Genomic DNA, 17,758 nt, shown 5'->3' on the forward strand with positions numbered 1-17,758 from the left:
GGATCAAGGATACTACTTCTTTAATGGCACAGCGACCAATGTTTTGTCACCTCCATTTCCCCGCCAAATTGCTATCGGGACTCTAGTCCCTACCACAGTCCCCTGCCCCTCTGCGTGTGAGCAGTCTCAGCAGAATCCTGCCAGAGGGGAATCCTGAGCACAGCTAGGGATTGGACCAATAGGTTATCATGAAATTATAAAAGGAGTGAGAGGAAATGAACAGAAAGGCATAATGGGTAGTTAGGCCACGTTAGGAGTAAAACTTTACAGCAGTAGAATAAGGAGTTAGGTTAGTGGACTTTTAAACATCAACTGGGATTCAAGGCAGGAAGAGGGGGATGGGCAGCCACGAAGACCATTTGTTTGTTGCCAGGGATACTGGGAAAAGGAGCCTCAGACCAGGTTAAGGAATATGGGGAAAGCCTATGGGAGCTTTGCATTTGTACCGTTGCCTTATTTGGTCGTCTGTATGTGAAACTTGATGCAACTTGAATGTATATGAAATGAGATGTTTTTCCTTTGTCCTGCACTCTGGCTGTTGAAGAGGCAGGAGACTGGTGGTGTCCTGCTCTCCCAATAGAGTGAGTCACCCAGCTAGCTGGTTAATATAAACAATAATTGATACCTGCAAATCCGTCTCAAATTTTATTGAGCCCAGACTGGCAGAAAAAGAATCAGGATTGTCACATGGTCGCATCCTGCTGATTGGCTGGTTGGAGTTGTAGAAACACTTCAAACAAAAGTGAGAGAAACAATCGGATATTACCGGCAAAAACTTCCAGAAACAACTCACACTGCAGACCAGCCAAGAATAAACAATTAAAAATAAACCTAGCGAATCACACAAAATAGTTTCCACACCATTTTATTTATCAGTATATAATAATTCCTGTGTATACAGTCAAGATTTTAATATCAAACTCTCAAAAAATATTTGTCTCAAAAATGTGAATAAATTGATCCCAAGTATTGTTATTCCTGCAATTTATTTCTTTCCTAATCCTAGTGAATCTGTGACACTGGGCCCACTGCAGGCTGTGTACTGACAGTATTCCCAATGTTCCCATAGGTGACACATTCCAATGAATGGATGATGAAGGAATGGCTGATGTAAACAATCTGTATGGTGTGTGACTGGGAGGTAACTTGGAATTGAAGAACCAGGTCTAATTGTAGACCAGTATCAGCTTCTTCATTAGCAGGGGTGGAGGGAGAGTGTGAAATCATTAGCAAATACCCTCCTTATTGACACAGATCCAGGTGATTATTGAAGCAGCGGAAGATGGCTGAGCCTAGGAGACAACTCTGATGTGCTGGGGTTGTGGTAATTGGCCCTTTGACCACATTTGAATTCCATTCTGCAAGCGCTCCTTGGCGCTATCATCAGCTGGTTTCAAATTGGTCACCAACACCAGTCCGGCTCCGAATTCTCCAGTGATCTCTGGCCACTCTCCACAGCAACGTGTCCCATTCAAACCCCTTCCCAGGGATCCAGGAGGAGGCAGAGCACAGGTTTCTCTCCATCACCGGGGCCTCTAGGGTTGAGCCCAGACTAATCCACATCTCAACAATCTCTCCACAATCCACACTGACACCCAGTGGAAAGGATTAGTCACTGACCAATATTTCACAATTATTAGTCCTTAATACTGCAAAGCAAAACCAACAGTTACAAATATTTCCCTCAATGAAAGGAAATGATAAATGCAATGTGCTTTTATGACAGAAATGGTTGTAGCAATATTCACAAAGCAAATAATGTCTTCTTAGGCAAATTACAGACTTTATTTCATGAACAATGTTCTCAGCCCAGTGTGACATTTGGGCAATTTCAGTCTCTACAGTAATATCAGGGTGTGTGTGTCCAGTAATATCAGGGTGTGTGTGTCCAGTAATATCAGGGTCTGTGTGTCCAGTAATATCAGGGTCTGTGTGTCCAGTAATATCAGGGTGTGTGTGTCCAGTAATATCAGGGTGTGTGTGTCCAGTAATATCAGGGTCTGTGTGTCCAGTAATATCAGGGTCTGTGTGTCCAGTAATATCAGATTCTGAGTGCCCAGTAATATCAGGGTCTGTGTGTCCAGTAATATCAGGGACTGAGTGTCCAGTAATATCAGGGTCTGTGTGTCCAGTAATATCAGGGTCTGTGTGTCCAGTAATATCAGGGTCTGTGTGTCCAGTAATATCAGAGTGTGTGTGTCCAGTAATATCTGGGTCTGTGTGTCCAGTAATATCAGGGTTTGTGTGTCCAGTAATATCAGAGTTTGTGTGTCCAGTAATATCAGGGTTTCTGTGTCCAGTAATATCAGGGTTTCTGTGTCCAGTAATATCAGGGTCTGTGTGTCCAGTAATGTCAGGGTCTGCGTGCCCAGTAATATCAGGGTCTGTGTGTCCAGTAATATCAGGGTCTGAGTGTCCAGTAATGTCAGGGTCTGTGTGTCCAGTAATATCAGGGTCTGAGTGTCCAGTAATATCAGGGTCTGTGTGTCCAGTAATATCAGGGTCTGTGTGTCCAGTAATATCAGGGTCTGAGTGTCCAGTAATATCAGGGTCTGAGTGTCCAGTAATATCAGGGTCTGTGTGTCCAGTAATATCAGGGTCTGAGTGTCCAGTAATATCAGGGTCTGAGTGTCCAGTAATATCAGGGTCTGAGTGTCCAGTAATATCAGGGTCTGTGTGTCCAGTAATATCAGGGTGTGTGTGTCCAGTAATATCAGGGTCTGTGTGTCCAGTAATATCAGGGTCTGAGTGTCCAGTAATATCAGGGTCTGTGTGTCCAGTAATATCAGGGTCTGTGTGTCCAGTAATATCAGGGTCTGAGTGTCCAGTAATATCAGGGTCTGAGTGTCCAGTAATATCAGAGTCAAGAGTGTCCAGTAATATCAGGCTCTCAGTGTCCAGTAAAATCAGGGTCTGTGTGTCCAGTAATATCAGGGTCTGGGAGGGTCTGTGTGTCCAGTAATATCAGGGTCTGTGTGCCCAGTAATATCAGGGTCTGTGTGTCCAGTAATATCAGGGTCTGGGATGGTCTGTGTGCCCAGCAATATCAGGGTCTGGGAGGGTCTGTGTGCCCAGTAATATCAGGGTCTGGGATGGTCTGTGTGCCCAGCAATATCAGGGTCTGGGAGGGTCTGTGTGCCCAGTAATATCAGGGTCTGGGATTTACGATCTCGCTCTGATATTGTTGAGAGATTGAAGCCGTTGAAATGTGCAGGAAATGCAGAGATGATTGTGATTGGATGGGGTTTTGGTCACTGCTGCTTGTCCCACTGGTTAATTGTTGCTGGTTTTGAGGTTTAAGAACGTTGAACAACAGCATACTCCGCCGTGCTTTCAGTCAGTGATACTGCCGGCTGCCTGGTATCTGGGCAATGGAATCGAAGCTCAGCATATTTACATTCCCCTTCACCTGACTGTAATCCAATAGAAATATTGATCAGTATTTATTTCCACACAGAATGGAAGAATGTCTGTCAACAGATCGAACGGTATTATTATTAATAACTGAATGATTTCTTCTTCTTTGCCTTTCTCTCTGGAAGGTACTGACTGGCCGCTGGGATGTGTTTTGTATTGACTCGGGTCGCTCTGCTACAGCTGTGAATTTGTGCAGAGCAAGATCCCACAAATAACAATGTGACAATGACCAATCAGCTTTGGTAACGTTTTTTCGGGATAAATATCACCCAGGACATTAAAGGATGATTCCTCTGCCCATCTTCCAAATATTCCCAGGGAATATTTTACATTTCATGTCCTTATACCTCAGGGACTGCAGCAGTTCAAGAAGGCAGCTCCCCACCACCTCCTCAATGATAGAATCCCGCTGCCAGCGAACAGCGCGCGGCCGAGGAACATGCGTCTGGGGGCCCGAGAATCCAGTCCCCAGTGTTAGAATGTAAGTTATTGTTTTCAATGGCATGATCTGTCCAAACACCAATCACGCGGAAGAGAATCACATTTTTCGCTTCTCTACAGAGTTTAGGCCCCACGGTGACTTTCTCACGGACGCAGAGGGGCTCAAAATCACCCCTCAACAAATCACCCCTCAGCAAATCACCCCTCAACAAATCACCCCTCAACAAATCACCCCTCAACAAATCACCCCTCAACAAATCGCCTCTCAACAAATCACCCCTCAACAAATCACCCCTCAACAAATCACCCCTCAACAAATCACCCCTCAACAAATCACCCCTCAACAAATCACCCCTCAACAAATCACCCCTGAGAAATATCACACCTCAAAAATATCACACCTCAAAAAATCACCCCTCAAGTTTCAGGTTGGAAACCCACACAAACTCTGTCCCCAACTTTAACCTGGTCACATAGAAGGTGCTAGAAACTTTTCAAAAAATGTCTGAGAATATAAATAAGCAGTGATTCTGCAAGTCAGTGTGTGTGTGAGAGAGAGAGAAAGAGATGGCGACAGAGTGAAGGAGAGAGGGTGGTGGCACGCGTGAGGGAGAGGGCAGCAATGTGAGAGTAGATGTTTGTGTGTGAGAGGGTGAGTGTCTGTGTGTATGAGGGTGTGTGTGTGTGAGAGGCTGTGTGAGAAGATGTGTCTGAGGGTGTGTGTGGGTGCGTGTGTGAGAGGGAGTGTGAGACAGTGTGTGTGAGGATGTGAGTGTGTGTGTGAGAGGGTGTGAGAGTGTGAAAGTGTATCTGTGAGTGTGTGAGAGAGGGTGTGAGAGTTTGTGTGAGTGTGAGTGTGCCAATATATGAGTGTGTGTGATGGAGTGGGAAGTTGTGAAACTTCCCCCCCCCCAGGTTTAAACTAACCTTCTGAGTTACTGTTAATTCCAGTTTTCTGCAGTTTATTAGTAAATTGGTTCACAGAACCCAATAGATTTGAAAAATATGCCATCACCAACTAATTGAAAACACGTTGTGCAGACAGACAGGTGGAGCGGAGAAATCAGAGCAGGTTGTCTATCACTCTCCTGTCTGTAACAGGATTGATTTGTAAACTACAGTAACATTCAAACTCCTCCTCTTTCATTGATGTGGTTCCTATTTTGGGAAATGGCAGCAAATCTAAAATGCAGCAAAGAACAACAGCTAAGCCCCATTTCCATTTCCTTACCAAAGGAGCAGGAGGGGATTCTTGAACCTCTTGATTGCTGCTCCGTGTTTTATCTAAAAGAAAACACAAAGATGTTTCTTCAGAATAGATCCATGTAAAGGCCGAGCTCAGGAAACTGGGAATGATAACAAATGACAATTCCGGAGTGACTTGGGCAGTTTTCCCGGGAGACATGAGGCCTCCTCTCCGTTATAAAGCTCATCAGAGAAATCAGAAACTCACAGAACAGGAGGAGGCCATTCAGCCCATTGAATCTGTGCTGATTCTTTAAAGGGCCATTGTGCCTAATCCCACATTCCTGCTTTTTATCCGGAATCCTGTAAATTCCTGAGACATACACAGAAACGTGGAAAATAGAATCAGGAGGAAAATCAGGCCCTTCGAGCCTGCTCCCCCATTCATTATGAACATGGCTGATCATCAAGTTCAATGCCCTGATCCCGCCTTCCCCCCATATCCCCCGATCCCTTTAGCCCCAAGAGCAAAATCTAATTCCTTCTTGAAATTACACAACATTTTGCCCTCAACGACTTTCTGTGGGAGTGAATTCCACAGATTCACCTCTCTCTGGGTGAAGAAATTTCTCCTCACCTCAGTTCTCAAAGGTTTACCCCTTATCCTCAAACTATGACCCCTAGTTCTGGACTCCCCCACCATCGGGAACATTCTTTCTGAATCTACCCTGTCTAATCCTGTTAGAATTTTAGAAGTTTCTATGAGATCCCCTCTCACTCTTCTAAACTCCAGTGAATATCATCCTAACCCACTTAGTCTCTCCTCATAGGACAGTCCCACCATCCCAGGATTCAGCCAGGTAAACCTTCGCTGCTCTCCCTCCATAGCAAGTACCTGCCCAACTCTCTTTGAAGATGATTTCTGGAATCAGCTTCCACCACATTTTCCGGGCGAGCGTTTCAGATCCCGACAATTCTCTGAGTGAAAAACATTTCTCCCCGTCTCCCCATTCGATCTTTACCCAATGATTTTCAATCTCTGATCTCTAGTTGTTAACCCACTCGCCAGAGCAAATAGTTTTTCTCTCTTAATTCAATCAAAACTCTCATCTCAAACTAATCGGTCAACTCTTAACCATCTCCAATCCCAGGAATCCCTCTGAGAAATGACAATGTGATCACTCTACAAGGATATTCCAGATGCTGGTGAAATATCGGAGGCCGCTTCGTGGACTTTCTATGTCTGAAAGTTTATCATTTTGGGGTCACTCACTGTAACAGCACAGGAACAGGCCCTTCGGCCCTCCAAGCCTGCACCGATCCAGATCCTCTATCTAAAACTGTCACCAATTTCTAAGGATCTGTATCCCTTTGCTCCCTGCCCAGTCATGTGTCTGTCGAGATACATCTTAAATGTCGCTCTCGTGCCCTCCTCTACCACCTCCGCCGGCAATGCGTTCCAGGCACCCACCACCCTCTGCGTAAAGAACTTTCCACGCATATCTCCCTTAATCTTTTCCCCTCTCACCTTGAACTCATGACCCCTAGTAATTGAGTCCCCCACTCTGGGAAAAAGCTTCTTGCTATCCACCCTGTCTATACCTCTCATGATTTTGTAGACCTCAATGAGGTCCCACCTCAACATCCGTCTTTCTGATGAAAATAATCCTAATCTACTCAACCTCTCTTCATAGCTCGTGCCCTCCATACCAGGCAGCATCCTGGTGAACCTGCTCTGCACCTTCTCCAAAGCATCCACATCCTTTTGGTAATGTGGCGATCAGAACTGTACGCAGTATTCCAAATGTGACCGAACCAAAGTCTATCCAACTGTAACATGACCTGCCGACTCTTGAACTCAATACCCCTTCCGTTGAAGGAAAGCATGCCGTATGCCTTCTTGACCACTCTATCGACCTGCGCAGCCACCTTCAGGGTACAATGGACCTGAACACCCAGATCTCTGTACATCAATTTTCCCCAGGGCTTTTCCATTTACTGTATAGTTCACTCTTGAATTGGATCTTCCAAAATGCATCACCTCGCATCTGCCCGGATTGAACTCCATCTGCCATTTCTCCGCCCAACTCTCCAATCTATCTATATTCTGCTGTATTCTCTGACAGTCCCCTTCACTATAGACATAGACATAGAACAGTACAGCACAGAACAGGCCCTTCGGCCCTCGATGTTGCGCCGAGCAATGATCACCCTACTCAAACCCATGTATCCATCCTATACCCGTAACCCAACAACCCCCCCCTTAATCTTACTTTTTAGGACACTAAGGGCAATTTAGCATGGCCAATCCACCTAACCCGCACATCTTTGGACTGTGGGAGGAAACCGGAGCACCCGGAGGAAACCCACGCACACACGGGGAGAACGTGCAGACTCCGCACAGACAGTGACCCAGCCGGGAATCGAACCTGGGACCCTGGAGCTGTGAAGCATTTATGCTAACCACCATGCTACCGTGCTGCCCAATCTGCTACTCCATTTCCACCATGCTACCGTGCTGCACTATCTGCTACTCCACCTATCTTAGTGTCATCTGCAAACTTGCTAATCAGACCACCTATACCTTCGTCCAGATCATTTATGTATATCACAAACAACCGTGGTCCCAGCACAGAGCCCTGTGGAACACCACTGGTCACAGTTCTCCATTTTGAGAAACTCCCTTCCACTACTACTCTCTGTCTCCTGTTGCCCAGCCAGTTCTTTATCCATCTAGCTAGTACACCCTGGAACCCAGGAGACTTCACTTTCTCCATCAGCCTACCATGGGGAACCTTATCAAATGCCTTACTGAAGTCCATGTATATGACATCTACAGCCCTTCCCTCATCAATCAACTTTGTTACTTCCACAAAGAATTCTATTAAGTTGGTAAACATGACTTTCCCTGCACATTGACAATAACATTGCCACCCTGAGGGTATGTCTCACACTCTGCAGCTACAGGGCTGGGGACAGCCTCCTACCATCTTCATTCTGTCCCATGTAGCTTTACAGCATTTAACGGTAAACTTTGCAAATCAGACAAATAAATTAACCAAATTATTCGCATGTTAATTCCATCCCAAAACTAACAGCATCAAAGGGGTATCTGGGATTGAGCGTAATTCCCGGTGAACGTGGCAACAATGGTTGAATTAGTTTACTCACCGCCCACTGTTGCATACACAGGGTTCTGGTCTTCATCAGGGATCCTAAAGAAATGCCACACATTAGCTTCATTGCAGCATTACCGCAGAACAACAGGTCACACTCTTGCTGGAGACGGAGTTTAGATTTTCCAACATGGACCTTTGATTCCAGTTTTTAAGGACGATGACATGGATGAGCCAGATATCCGGAATCATTCACTAAATAAGCAGAATTTGCTCTCCAATGAAGAAAGGAATCCAAACTCTCTTCATAACTTAACGTTCCATCCCAGGCAACATCCTGGTGAATCTCCTCTGCACCCCCTCCAGTGCAATCACATCCTTCCTATAATGTGGTGACCAGAACTGCACACAGTACTCCAGCTGTGGCCTCACCAAAGTTCTACATAACTCCAACATGACCTCCCTGCTTTTGTAATCGATGCCCCGATTGATAAAGGCAAGTGTCCCATCTGCCGTTTTCACCACCCCATTAACCTCCCAACTCAATAAACACAAAGCATGTCACACTTTGGGAAAGGGCTGGAAACAGTGCGGACTTCTCCTGGGAAATCTGATCCATCTCATTTCTATCAAAGCAATGCAAACTGTGCAGATGTCCACGGTCACACCACCTAAACCAGACTGGTCAGGATTCCCCTGGGCTCCCAGTGAATCCACAATGAATACTTGGATTTTCCGCTATCTGGGCCATGCACTGACTGCTGTCTCGTTACAACCTGGAAATTTCAAAACCCATTTTGCACAATATTCTCCGGAACATTTGAATGTTTTGAATGTTAGTTAAGAAACACCGAGGCTGTCCTGTCCTTCACTGACAGTGAAAGTTATATCAGTTTTGGAAGACATGCTAGAGAGCTCTCCACTCCAAGCTGATTAAGCTGTCAGGCTTTAGTGAGGAAACAGGAGAGATTCACTGGGATTGGATCTGGTGTCAGGAAAACAAATACAAAGAAAGACGGGAGACATTTTTTATCATCAGCATAACCCAGATTGCAGAGCAATATGATCAAAGGTCTTCAAAATTCTTTAAACTTGGGATAGAAGAGATGGAAGCGGACTTTTGCAGGGAGGGTGAAGATTGAGGAGCTCTGGACACAAGCTGATGGAAGAGACTTAGAAGAGGGCAGGTAAATATCTTGACACAGAGTCGGGAGGATGTGGGATTCACCCAGACTAGTTTGTGAGGCAGAAATAATGTCAACATTTGAGATTAGATTGGAGAGGGAGGTGATGAAAAAGAATGCTGAAGAGATTTGGGAACATGGTGTGAATATGATGAGAACTATTTCCTTGTGGGGAGAGTAAAGGCCGACATGGGCTGTTTAGACAGAGAGCATGAACACTAGTTTGTTCTAACCACCATGAGGGACTGTGCAGCCAGCGAGACACGGGCACTGAACCAGCACGCAGGGCGAGGGTGGCAATTATCCAGCACTAATGTCCGAAGGGCGAGGTTTAGAGCTTCAACTGTTAAAACCATCCTGGCTCTCAGCAGCAGCAGTTAGGTGCCTGTTGGTCAATACTGGGGTGGTTGTGATGCCAGGACAGTTGGAGATGACTGGCACCAGTCAAGCACTGGCACATGTGTTGGTCTCAACAGTAGCAGCTCACACCACTTGAACGCGAGGCTGCAAGGGGAATGTGGCTCCTCAATAAAAGCAGCAAGTTATAAAATAATGACCCTGTGCAGTAACAGTATCAAACACAAGATGAGTCATATTTACCTTTGTGTGGAGTTCTTTGCAGAGTGCAACCTCTTTTTTACAAGATAACATGTGAGCAGAGCAAAGCAGAACAAGACAACAAAGGCCAGGATTATCCCCGTGCTTAAAACAATCACATCTGAAGTCCTGGGATCCTTGTCGGATGATTGTTCTGTAAAATATCAGAATGTTAGACACACGGCAGCTTCAGTATATTCAGCTTCAGATATTAGTTCAGCCTCAATCAGAATATTACATCCAGTTCTGGGTATCGCACTTTAGGAAGGATGTGAAGGTATCGGAGAGAGTGCAGCAAAGATTCAAGACAATGGATCCAGGGATGGGGAACTTCAGTTCTGGGGATATATTGGAGAAGTTGGACCATTCTCCTTGGAGAGAAGAAGGATCAGAGGAGGTTTGATAGAGATGTTCAAAATCACTGGAGTTCTGACCAGAGCAGACAGGGAGAAACTGTTCCACTTTCTGAAAAGATTGAGAGACAGAGGGCAAGAAAATAATTTGCAAAAACGGCAATTGCGAAATGAAGAAAAAACTTCTTCCACACAGCGAGTGGTTAGGGTCTGGAATGTTCTGTCTGAGAGTGTGGTGGAGGCAGATTCACACAGCGAGTGGTTAGGGTCTGGAATGTACTGTCTGAGAGCGTGGTGGAGGCAGATTCACACAGCGAGTGGTTAGGGTCTGGAATGTACTGTCTGAGAGTGTGGTGGAGGCAAATTGACACAGCGAGTGGTTAGGATCCGGAATGTTCTGTCTGAGAGTGTGATGTAGACAGATTCACACAGCGAGTGGTGAGGGACAGAGTCAGGTTTAGAGAAGGTGCCAAGGAGTGTAGACCAAGTTGGAGGGAAGTACCAGGGGGCAGTCTGTTCACCCCCCATGGTGGGGACTTCAAACCTTTTCAACCCCCAAAGCCACCTCCTTATAAACCAAACCCTCAGAGACTGGCTCAGTTAGAGACTGAGGGACAATGCATGTTGGCCATGTTACAGAAACACGGAAAACTGTTGTGGTCCACGGAATGCCAAAGAGAGTCTGAGCTGAGATGTCTCCGGCTGTGTTGGAGGACAAATCGGTGTTGGCCGCCCCAGATTTTTCCAAACTGCAGAGCTGAGCAGAATCCTTTTGAATCTCTGTCCCAAAAGAGGGCAATTCTCTGTCAAATCTCAGTTTGAACTCCCTTCAGGTACACAAAGCAGTTAGTGAGTACTGAAAACCTGAATACAGAGCTGGGGAGGGGGGATCATTCCAGATCCCTCTTCTATTAAAGGTACCAGACCAGTCAAAGGCCTCACGAAAATGCTGCTCTAATATTCTGTGTAACTGAGACAAGTTGTTGGTGAGTCTGCTGAAGCTGACCACATATCAGAAACTCAGCAGGTTTGAAGTTCTCCTTCCAGATGGAATCCCACAGCCTGAGAATCCAGCCTGAATGGCCCAGCTTGAAGATCTAACCCAACTGATGGTTCAACACATCGCATTCTGAAGAGATCACTGCCGACAAAAACCTCAACCTCAGCAGCAAAGATCCTTAAATATCTCACACCCAGTTTAATCCCCATCATTTCGATCCTTTCCCTTCCCCCCTGTGTGTCTGTCTTGTGTGCATGTGGCTGGAGGGTGGGACTGTGATTGGGGAACATTTATATTAATAGATCACTGTTATATTATTTCCATTATCTGTTCATCTTGTTCTCTTTTTATAAATAAACATTTTTTTAATGTTTTACTTTCCAATCCTGTGCTGATAACTCATTGGAGAGGTCAAGGGTCAAAGATCTCAGGAAAGTACACAAGTTACTGGTTAATTCACTTATGTTGGGACTCCGGGGTCTGTGGGGCTGGAACTGACCGTGCGCTGGCCCAGGGTGTCGTAACAAAATGTATCACCGTTCCTTCACTGTCGCTGGGTCACAATCCTGGAACTCCCTCCCCAACAGCAGTACCTACACCACATGGAGTGCAGCAGCTCACCACAACCCACTCCAGGGCAGTTAGGGATGGCACCTTGCCAATAAAGTGAATATAAAACAAAACAGTTTGAAGCATCACATTGGCAATAACCAGCGAAAACAAAGGAGTCAAAGAATTTATATTCTGGAAGATAAGTTCAAGAAGATTCCATCTGTGAGTAAAACCACATGAGAATCATGGAATCTGTACTTACTGGTTACATTCAGCTGTGATCCATTCCCACTGATATCTCCCCACACGGAGCAGTAATAGACGGCAGTGTCACTGGGCTGCACGTTGCTGATTGTCAGGATGAAGGTTTTATTGGCCGTGTCTCGGGAAGGATGGAAACGCTCAGTGAAACCCGGACTCCGTTGTGTGTTGTTCTTTATATCATGTGTTAAAACCCTCTCCATATCTTTCCCTGGCAGCTCCCGGTTCCAGTGAACATCGGTGTGTGTCACTGCGGCGTTCCGCATGGTGCACTGTAACCGTGCAGTCTGACCCTCTGTGACACGTTCCAGACTCGGGGACTGGATAAGGACTGGAGCATTCGCACCTTTAAGAGAAAAATATCAACAACTTAAACACCAGTCTGAAGGTTCCAAAGTGTTTAAAGGGAATGTTCGGTGTTAAAAAGAGAGAACCAGATTCTAAGACTGAACCAATGGGCTGATTCATTCAAATAAAGCAAAATATATTTGTGAGAGTAAATAAAAAATCAGTTGCTTAATTGTTTAGGATCGAATCTTGTTGAAAAGAGACACATTGTTGAAGTATTTCATTTTGTACTCATCGAGAAAAACACAGTTTAATTTCAAAGAATCACAATTTATCCTTCAGGGGGAAATGGTGCCAATGGGTGACACTGCAGCGCAGTGGTTATCACTGTTGTTTCACTGCTCTCAGGTTCCAGGTTTGATTCCCGGCTTGGGTCACTGTGTCTGTGCGGAGTCTGCACATTCTCCCTGTGTCAGCGTGGGTTTCCTCCGGGTGCTCCGTTTCCTCACATACATCCTGAAAAATGTGGTGCGGGATTCTGCGGGAATCGGCGGGGTGGGCAACTCTAGCGAGAAGGAGTGGCGTGAATCACAGGCCGGCAGGGAAGGGGATTGGTGCCAAGCCAACCGGTGCCGAAGGGCCTCTGCCGGCCGGCACAAGTTAGCGCATGCGCGGTAGCGCCAGCATGTGCTGGTGGGGGGAGCTCATCTCCGCGTCTGTCATGGCGGAGGAACAGCAGCCGACGCGGAGGAATAGAGTGCCCCCACAGCGCAGGCCTGTCCGCGGATCGGTGGGCCCCGATGGTGGGCCAGACCCCCGTGGGGGCACCTCCTGGGGCCAGATCCCCCCACTCATCCCCCCCCCCCCCCCGAGGACACCGGAGGCCGCCCGCGCCACGAGGTCCCGCTTGGAAGGACCTACTCTAAATTACGCCGGCGGGACCGGCAACAAACGGGCGGCCACTCGGCCCATCACAGGCCGGAGAATTGCCTGATGGCCGGGAGGGCCGATTCCCACCCCCGCCAAATCTCCGGCACTGGAGAATTCGGCAGCCGGCGGGGACGGGATTCACGCCGTTCCCCATCGATTCTCCGACTTGGCAGGGTGTCGCAGAAACCTGCCCGTGTTGTTTGGAAATTAGGACATTCTGAATTCTCCCTCTGTGTACCCGAACTGCCGCTGGAATGTGGCGACTCGGAGCATTTTACAGTAACTTCATAGCAGTGTTAATGTAAGACTACTTGTGACAATAAAAATTATTTAAAAAGACGCCAACTCTGATTGGCTGAAACGTTGCCATGGAGAATACCGCGAATTCAAGGCTCCCAAAGCTCCTGTTGAATTCAAATAAAGGAGCACGTCTTGAACATATTCCTTTTGTTTGCAGACAGCCGGTCTCTGATTGTCTCACTTTGAGCGAGTGTAAATGAGACACATCAGCTCTTGTTTAAACACATCGGAGGTCAATGTCAATCAGTTGAAACATATTGTTCCAACACCATGGGTCAGTGCACGGTCAATTCCAGCCCCACTTGACCCAGTGTCACAACACAGGGGCTGTTTAGCACAATGCTAAATCGCTGGCTTTGAAAGCACACCAAGCAGGCCAGCAGCACGGTTCGATTCCCGTAACAGCCTCCCCGGACAGGCGCCGGAATGTGGCGACTAGGGGCTTTTCACAGTAACTTCATTTGAAGCCTACTCGTGACAATAAGCGATTTTCATTTCATTTCATTTAAACTTTTATTTTACAATTCCCGAGGTCTTCAGCTGCCCAATAATTACAGTCACCAGGTTTGTAAATTTAAACATAATTAACTTCTTATTAAAAATAACTATAATTAAATAAGCAACAAATACAACTGGTTAACTATTATGTAATATCCAGCACCCCCACCCTTGTGTTCCTTACTTCTGCACAAATTAAAGGTCATGGACCAAAAAAGATAGAGACCAAATAATAGAACTAGGATCTGAGGGAACAACAGGAATGCCGCTGGGAATGTGAAGAGGAATAGCAGCGTCAGTGAGCAGAGTGATGTGAGTCTCGATGGACGGCAGCTCCTGATTACACCTCCCAGTCTCAGGCTCTCCCCACACCCTGTCCCCACTCATGGAGCCCCACATCTCCCAATCCCTCCTCTGACATTCCAGCTCCTCTGCTTCTCTGCTCTGTGCTCCGGTGCTGCAGAAATGTTGCCGGAAAATCCCCACCCAGCTCACTGCTTCCCTCGGAATGATCATCTTTCCCTGACACTGAATCCTCACAACCATTCTGCTGCCGTGTACAGTCAGCCCCCCCCCCTGACACCCACCTCACCCCCCCACCTCACCCCCCCACCTCACCCCCCCCCCACCTCACCCCTCACGCCACCCCCCCCCCCCACCTCACCCCCAAACCGAGTGTATACCGTTCTCCAATCAGGATTCAGTTCCCAACACTGAGGAAAATAATGGTTAATCCGGGAGAGCTGCCAGAGCCAAGGCCACGGCCCCATGGCTGCCTCAGCTGTACTGGGGGGGGGGGGGGGGTGGAATCGCTGGTATACCCCAGATCCAGGGGTAATAGATGGCACGCATGTCCACTTGCTCACACCGGGGCATCACGGAGTTCCCTTCACCAACCGAAAGGGATTCCACTCCCTGAACCTCCAACCTGTGTGCGACCACCACATGGAGATCGTGCTCGTGTGTGCGCACTTCCCCGGGAGTGTGCACGGCAGCTGCCTAACACTAATTTGGGTTGACTCTTGGGGTATATGAGGACCTTTGCTGTTTGGAGGACAGTGTTAGTGGTCTGATTAGTACGTTTGTAGATGACATCAAGGTTGTTGGAATTGTGGATAGCGATGAGGACTCTCAGAGGATACGGCAGGATATAGATCGTTTAAAGACTTGGGCTTAATATGAGGTACTGCTTTTTGGAAGGTCTAAAATATTTGAGAAATATGCAGTAAATGCCAGAACCCTTGAGAATATTGACAGGCAGAAGGATCTGGGTGTACAGGTACACAGGTCAGTGGAAGTGGCAAAACAGGTGGAGAAGGTTGTCAAGGAGCCATGTGGACTGCCTGTCTTCATCGGTCAGGCAATTGAACATAGAAATTGGCAAGTCATGCTCTAGTTGTACAGAACCTTAGTTAGGCCACTTGGAATACAGTGTTTAATTCTTGTCGCCACACTACCAGAAGGATGTGGAGGATTTGGAGAGGGTATAGCAGAAGTTTATCAGGATGTTGCCTGGTATGGAGAGCATTGCCTATAAGGAGAGGTTGGAGAAACATGGTTTGTTCTCACTCGAGCGGCGGACGTTGAGGGGCAACTGATAGAAGTCTCCAAAATTATGAGGGGCATGGACAGAGTAGAGAGGCAAAAGCTTTGTCGCAGGATGGAAGAGTCTAGGGAGCACAGGTTTAAGGTGTAAAGGGCAAAGTTTAGAGGAGATGTGCAAGGGAATTTTTATTACACAGAGAGTCTCGTGAAACGCGCTGTAGGAGAAGATGGTGAACGCAGATACGAAAGTGACGTTTATGGGGCACCTTGATAAATCCATAAATCGGATGGGATTAAAGGGATAAGTACCCCGGAAGTGTAGAAGGTTTTCAGTTCGATGGGCAATATGGACGGCGCAGGCTTGGTGCTGAAGGAGCTGGCTCCTGTGCTGTACTTTTCTTTGTTCTTAAAGCTGCGATTAAGGAGGCGTTAATGTGAGGTCATCATTGAATTTAACCATTTATTTGTTTACAGAGTGATGGCCAACGGGATCTGGTTTCTGTTTCTGGAAGGTCACTGAAGTGTAGATAATTGGTGAGGGATGGTGTTTAGTACTCACTGGGCAGGTCATGGGACATCACATTGGGGTACAGATTATGTAATGTAGCCATCTAAGATGGACACTAAAGAACACAAAATGGAAGACTGCAAAGATGCAGGGAAAACGGACATGTTAAAGAGCAAATAGCTTGCAGAGCAAGTATGCATTGAGACAATTGCAGAAACCGGTTTCCCGACAGCGGCAGAGATCAGGCAGCGTTGTAAATGGAAAGCCGTTAGCATAGAAATGAGGTGATACCGGGCCAGTCCCAGGTACAATGGACACAAATTAAGTATAAATCGATACATTCAATAGCAGACCAGACACGGCGCAGCCAGAGAAGCGCAGGACAATAAGTCCTAAGAACCGCCCCAGCGATCAAGGAACAGCCCTAGGATTGGGGGGGTTCAAACCATATCAATTGGGAAAAGGCCCAATCGATCCCCAGCAGGTGAGGGAGCCCGCCCAAAGGGGCGCGGACCCCCTGGGACCTCTCTTTTATAGGTCCCACACATGGTTCAGTCCCCTGTCTCCGGCTTCCGGCTCCAGCCTCCAGACCCCTGTCTTCTACATCAGCCGTCGAGCAGCAGCCTCCAATAAGTAAGTGCCTAAACAACGACCGCTACCTGAAACCGGCATTACTGACACCCTTGCCGACTGATAGTGATCCGAAGCCTGCAGACCAGAACAGAACAAAGGCCTTGTTCCCTGACCTCGCAGTTCCTTCTTAGCTAAGTATTAGTTGTTCAGTGGTAGAAGTAAGTTTAATCTTTAGCGTGTGCATGAGTGTTATTATAATTGTGTTATAATAAACTCTAATTGTTTTGGATTTACTAATTGGTGTACAGCTTTATTGATTTGAACTTGACCTTGATACTTGTGACAGTGCCTTGACGGCACCTGGCGACTCCAGAGCTTAGAACGTGAAACAGAACCAAAGCGAGTGTTAAGCACACTCACCCAAAATGAGCAACAGTAATTAATGGGAGGAGCCAGGTCTGCATGTGGCTTTCACAGTTCTGTCAGAGGATTTGAGTCTGATAAGACAGAAGGATTTTCAGGTTGTTCCTGAAAGGGCCTCTCTCATTGAACGTCTGCACAGAGAACATTGAGTAATCCTGATTGTCAACTTTATTTATGAATGGATTTTGAACTGTAGTGGGTTGCTTATTTGGAATATATATATTGGTACAAAGAACAAAGACGAACAAAGAAAATTACAGCACAGGACCAGGCCCTTCGGCCCTCCCAGCCTGCGCCGATCAAGATCCTTTATCTAAACCTGTCACCTATTTTCCAAGGATCTACTTCCCTCTGTTCCCGTCCGTTCATATATCAGTCCAGATGCATCTTAAATGATGCTATCGTGCCCGCCTCTACCACCTCCGCTGGCAAAGCGTTCCAGGCACCCCCCAGGTGTAGGGCATGAGGTAAGTTTTTCTCCATTTATTTATGAACTGTTTCTCTGATAAATGTAAAATTATTTTGTTGCTGTTGATGTGGTTAAAGGGGCCAGACAGCTGGTTTGTGATGCAGAGCGAGGCCAGCAG

The 17,758-nt window shown here is 46.8% G+C and overlaps 2 protein-coding genes across 2 annotated transcripts in view; both read right to left on the minus strand.

Moving 5' to 3' along the window:
* The window catches only part of LOC119965474 (polymeric immunoglobulin receptor-like), a 610,457-nt gene that overhangs the window by 303,224 nt on the left and 289,475 nt on the right, over positions 1-17,758 (minus strand). The window lies entirely within an intron of this gene.
* The window catches only part of LOC119976723, a 277,796-nt gene that overhangs the window by 74,612 nt on the left and 185,426 nt on the right, over positions 1-17,758 (minus strand). Inside the window, exon 4 of the mRNA XM_038817454.1 lies at positions 12,108-12,452. Coding sequence (XP_038673382.1) covers positions 12,108-12,452 — 345 coding nt within the window. The remainder of the gene's footprint in view (positions 1-12,107; positions 12,453-17,758) is intronic.

The sequence above is a fragment of the Scyliorhinus canicula genome, chromosome 1, assembly GCF_902713615.1.
Source record: "Scyliorhinus canicula chromosome 1, sScyCan1.1, whole genome shotgun sequence".
In the NCBI taxonomy this organism is placed as follows: Eukaryota; Metazoa; Chordata; class Chondrichthyes; order Carcharhiniformes; family Scyliorhinidae; genus Scyliorhinus; species Scyliorhinus canicula.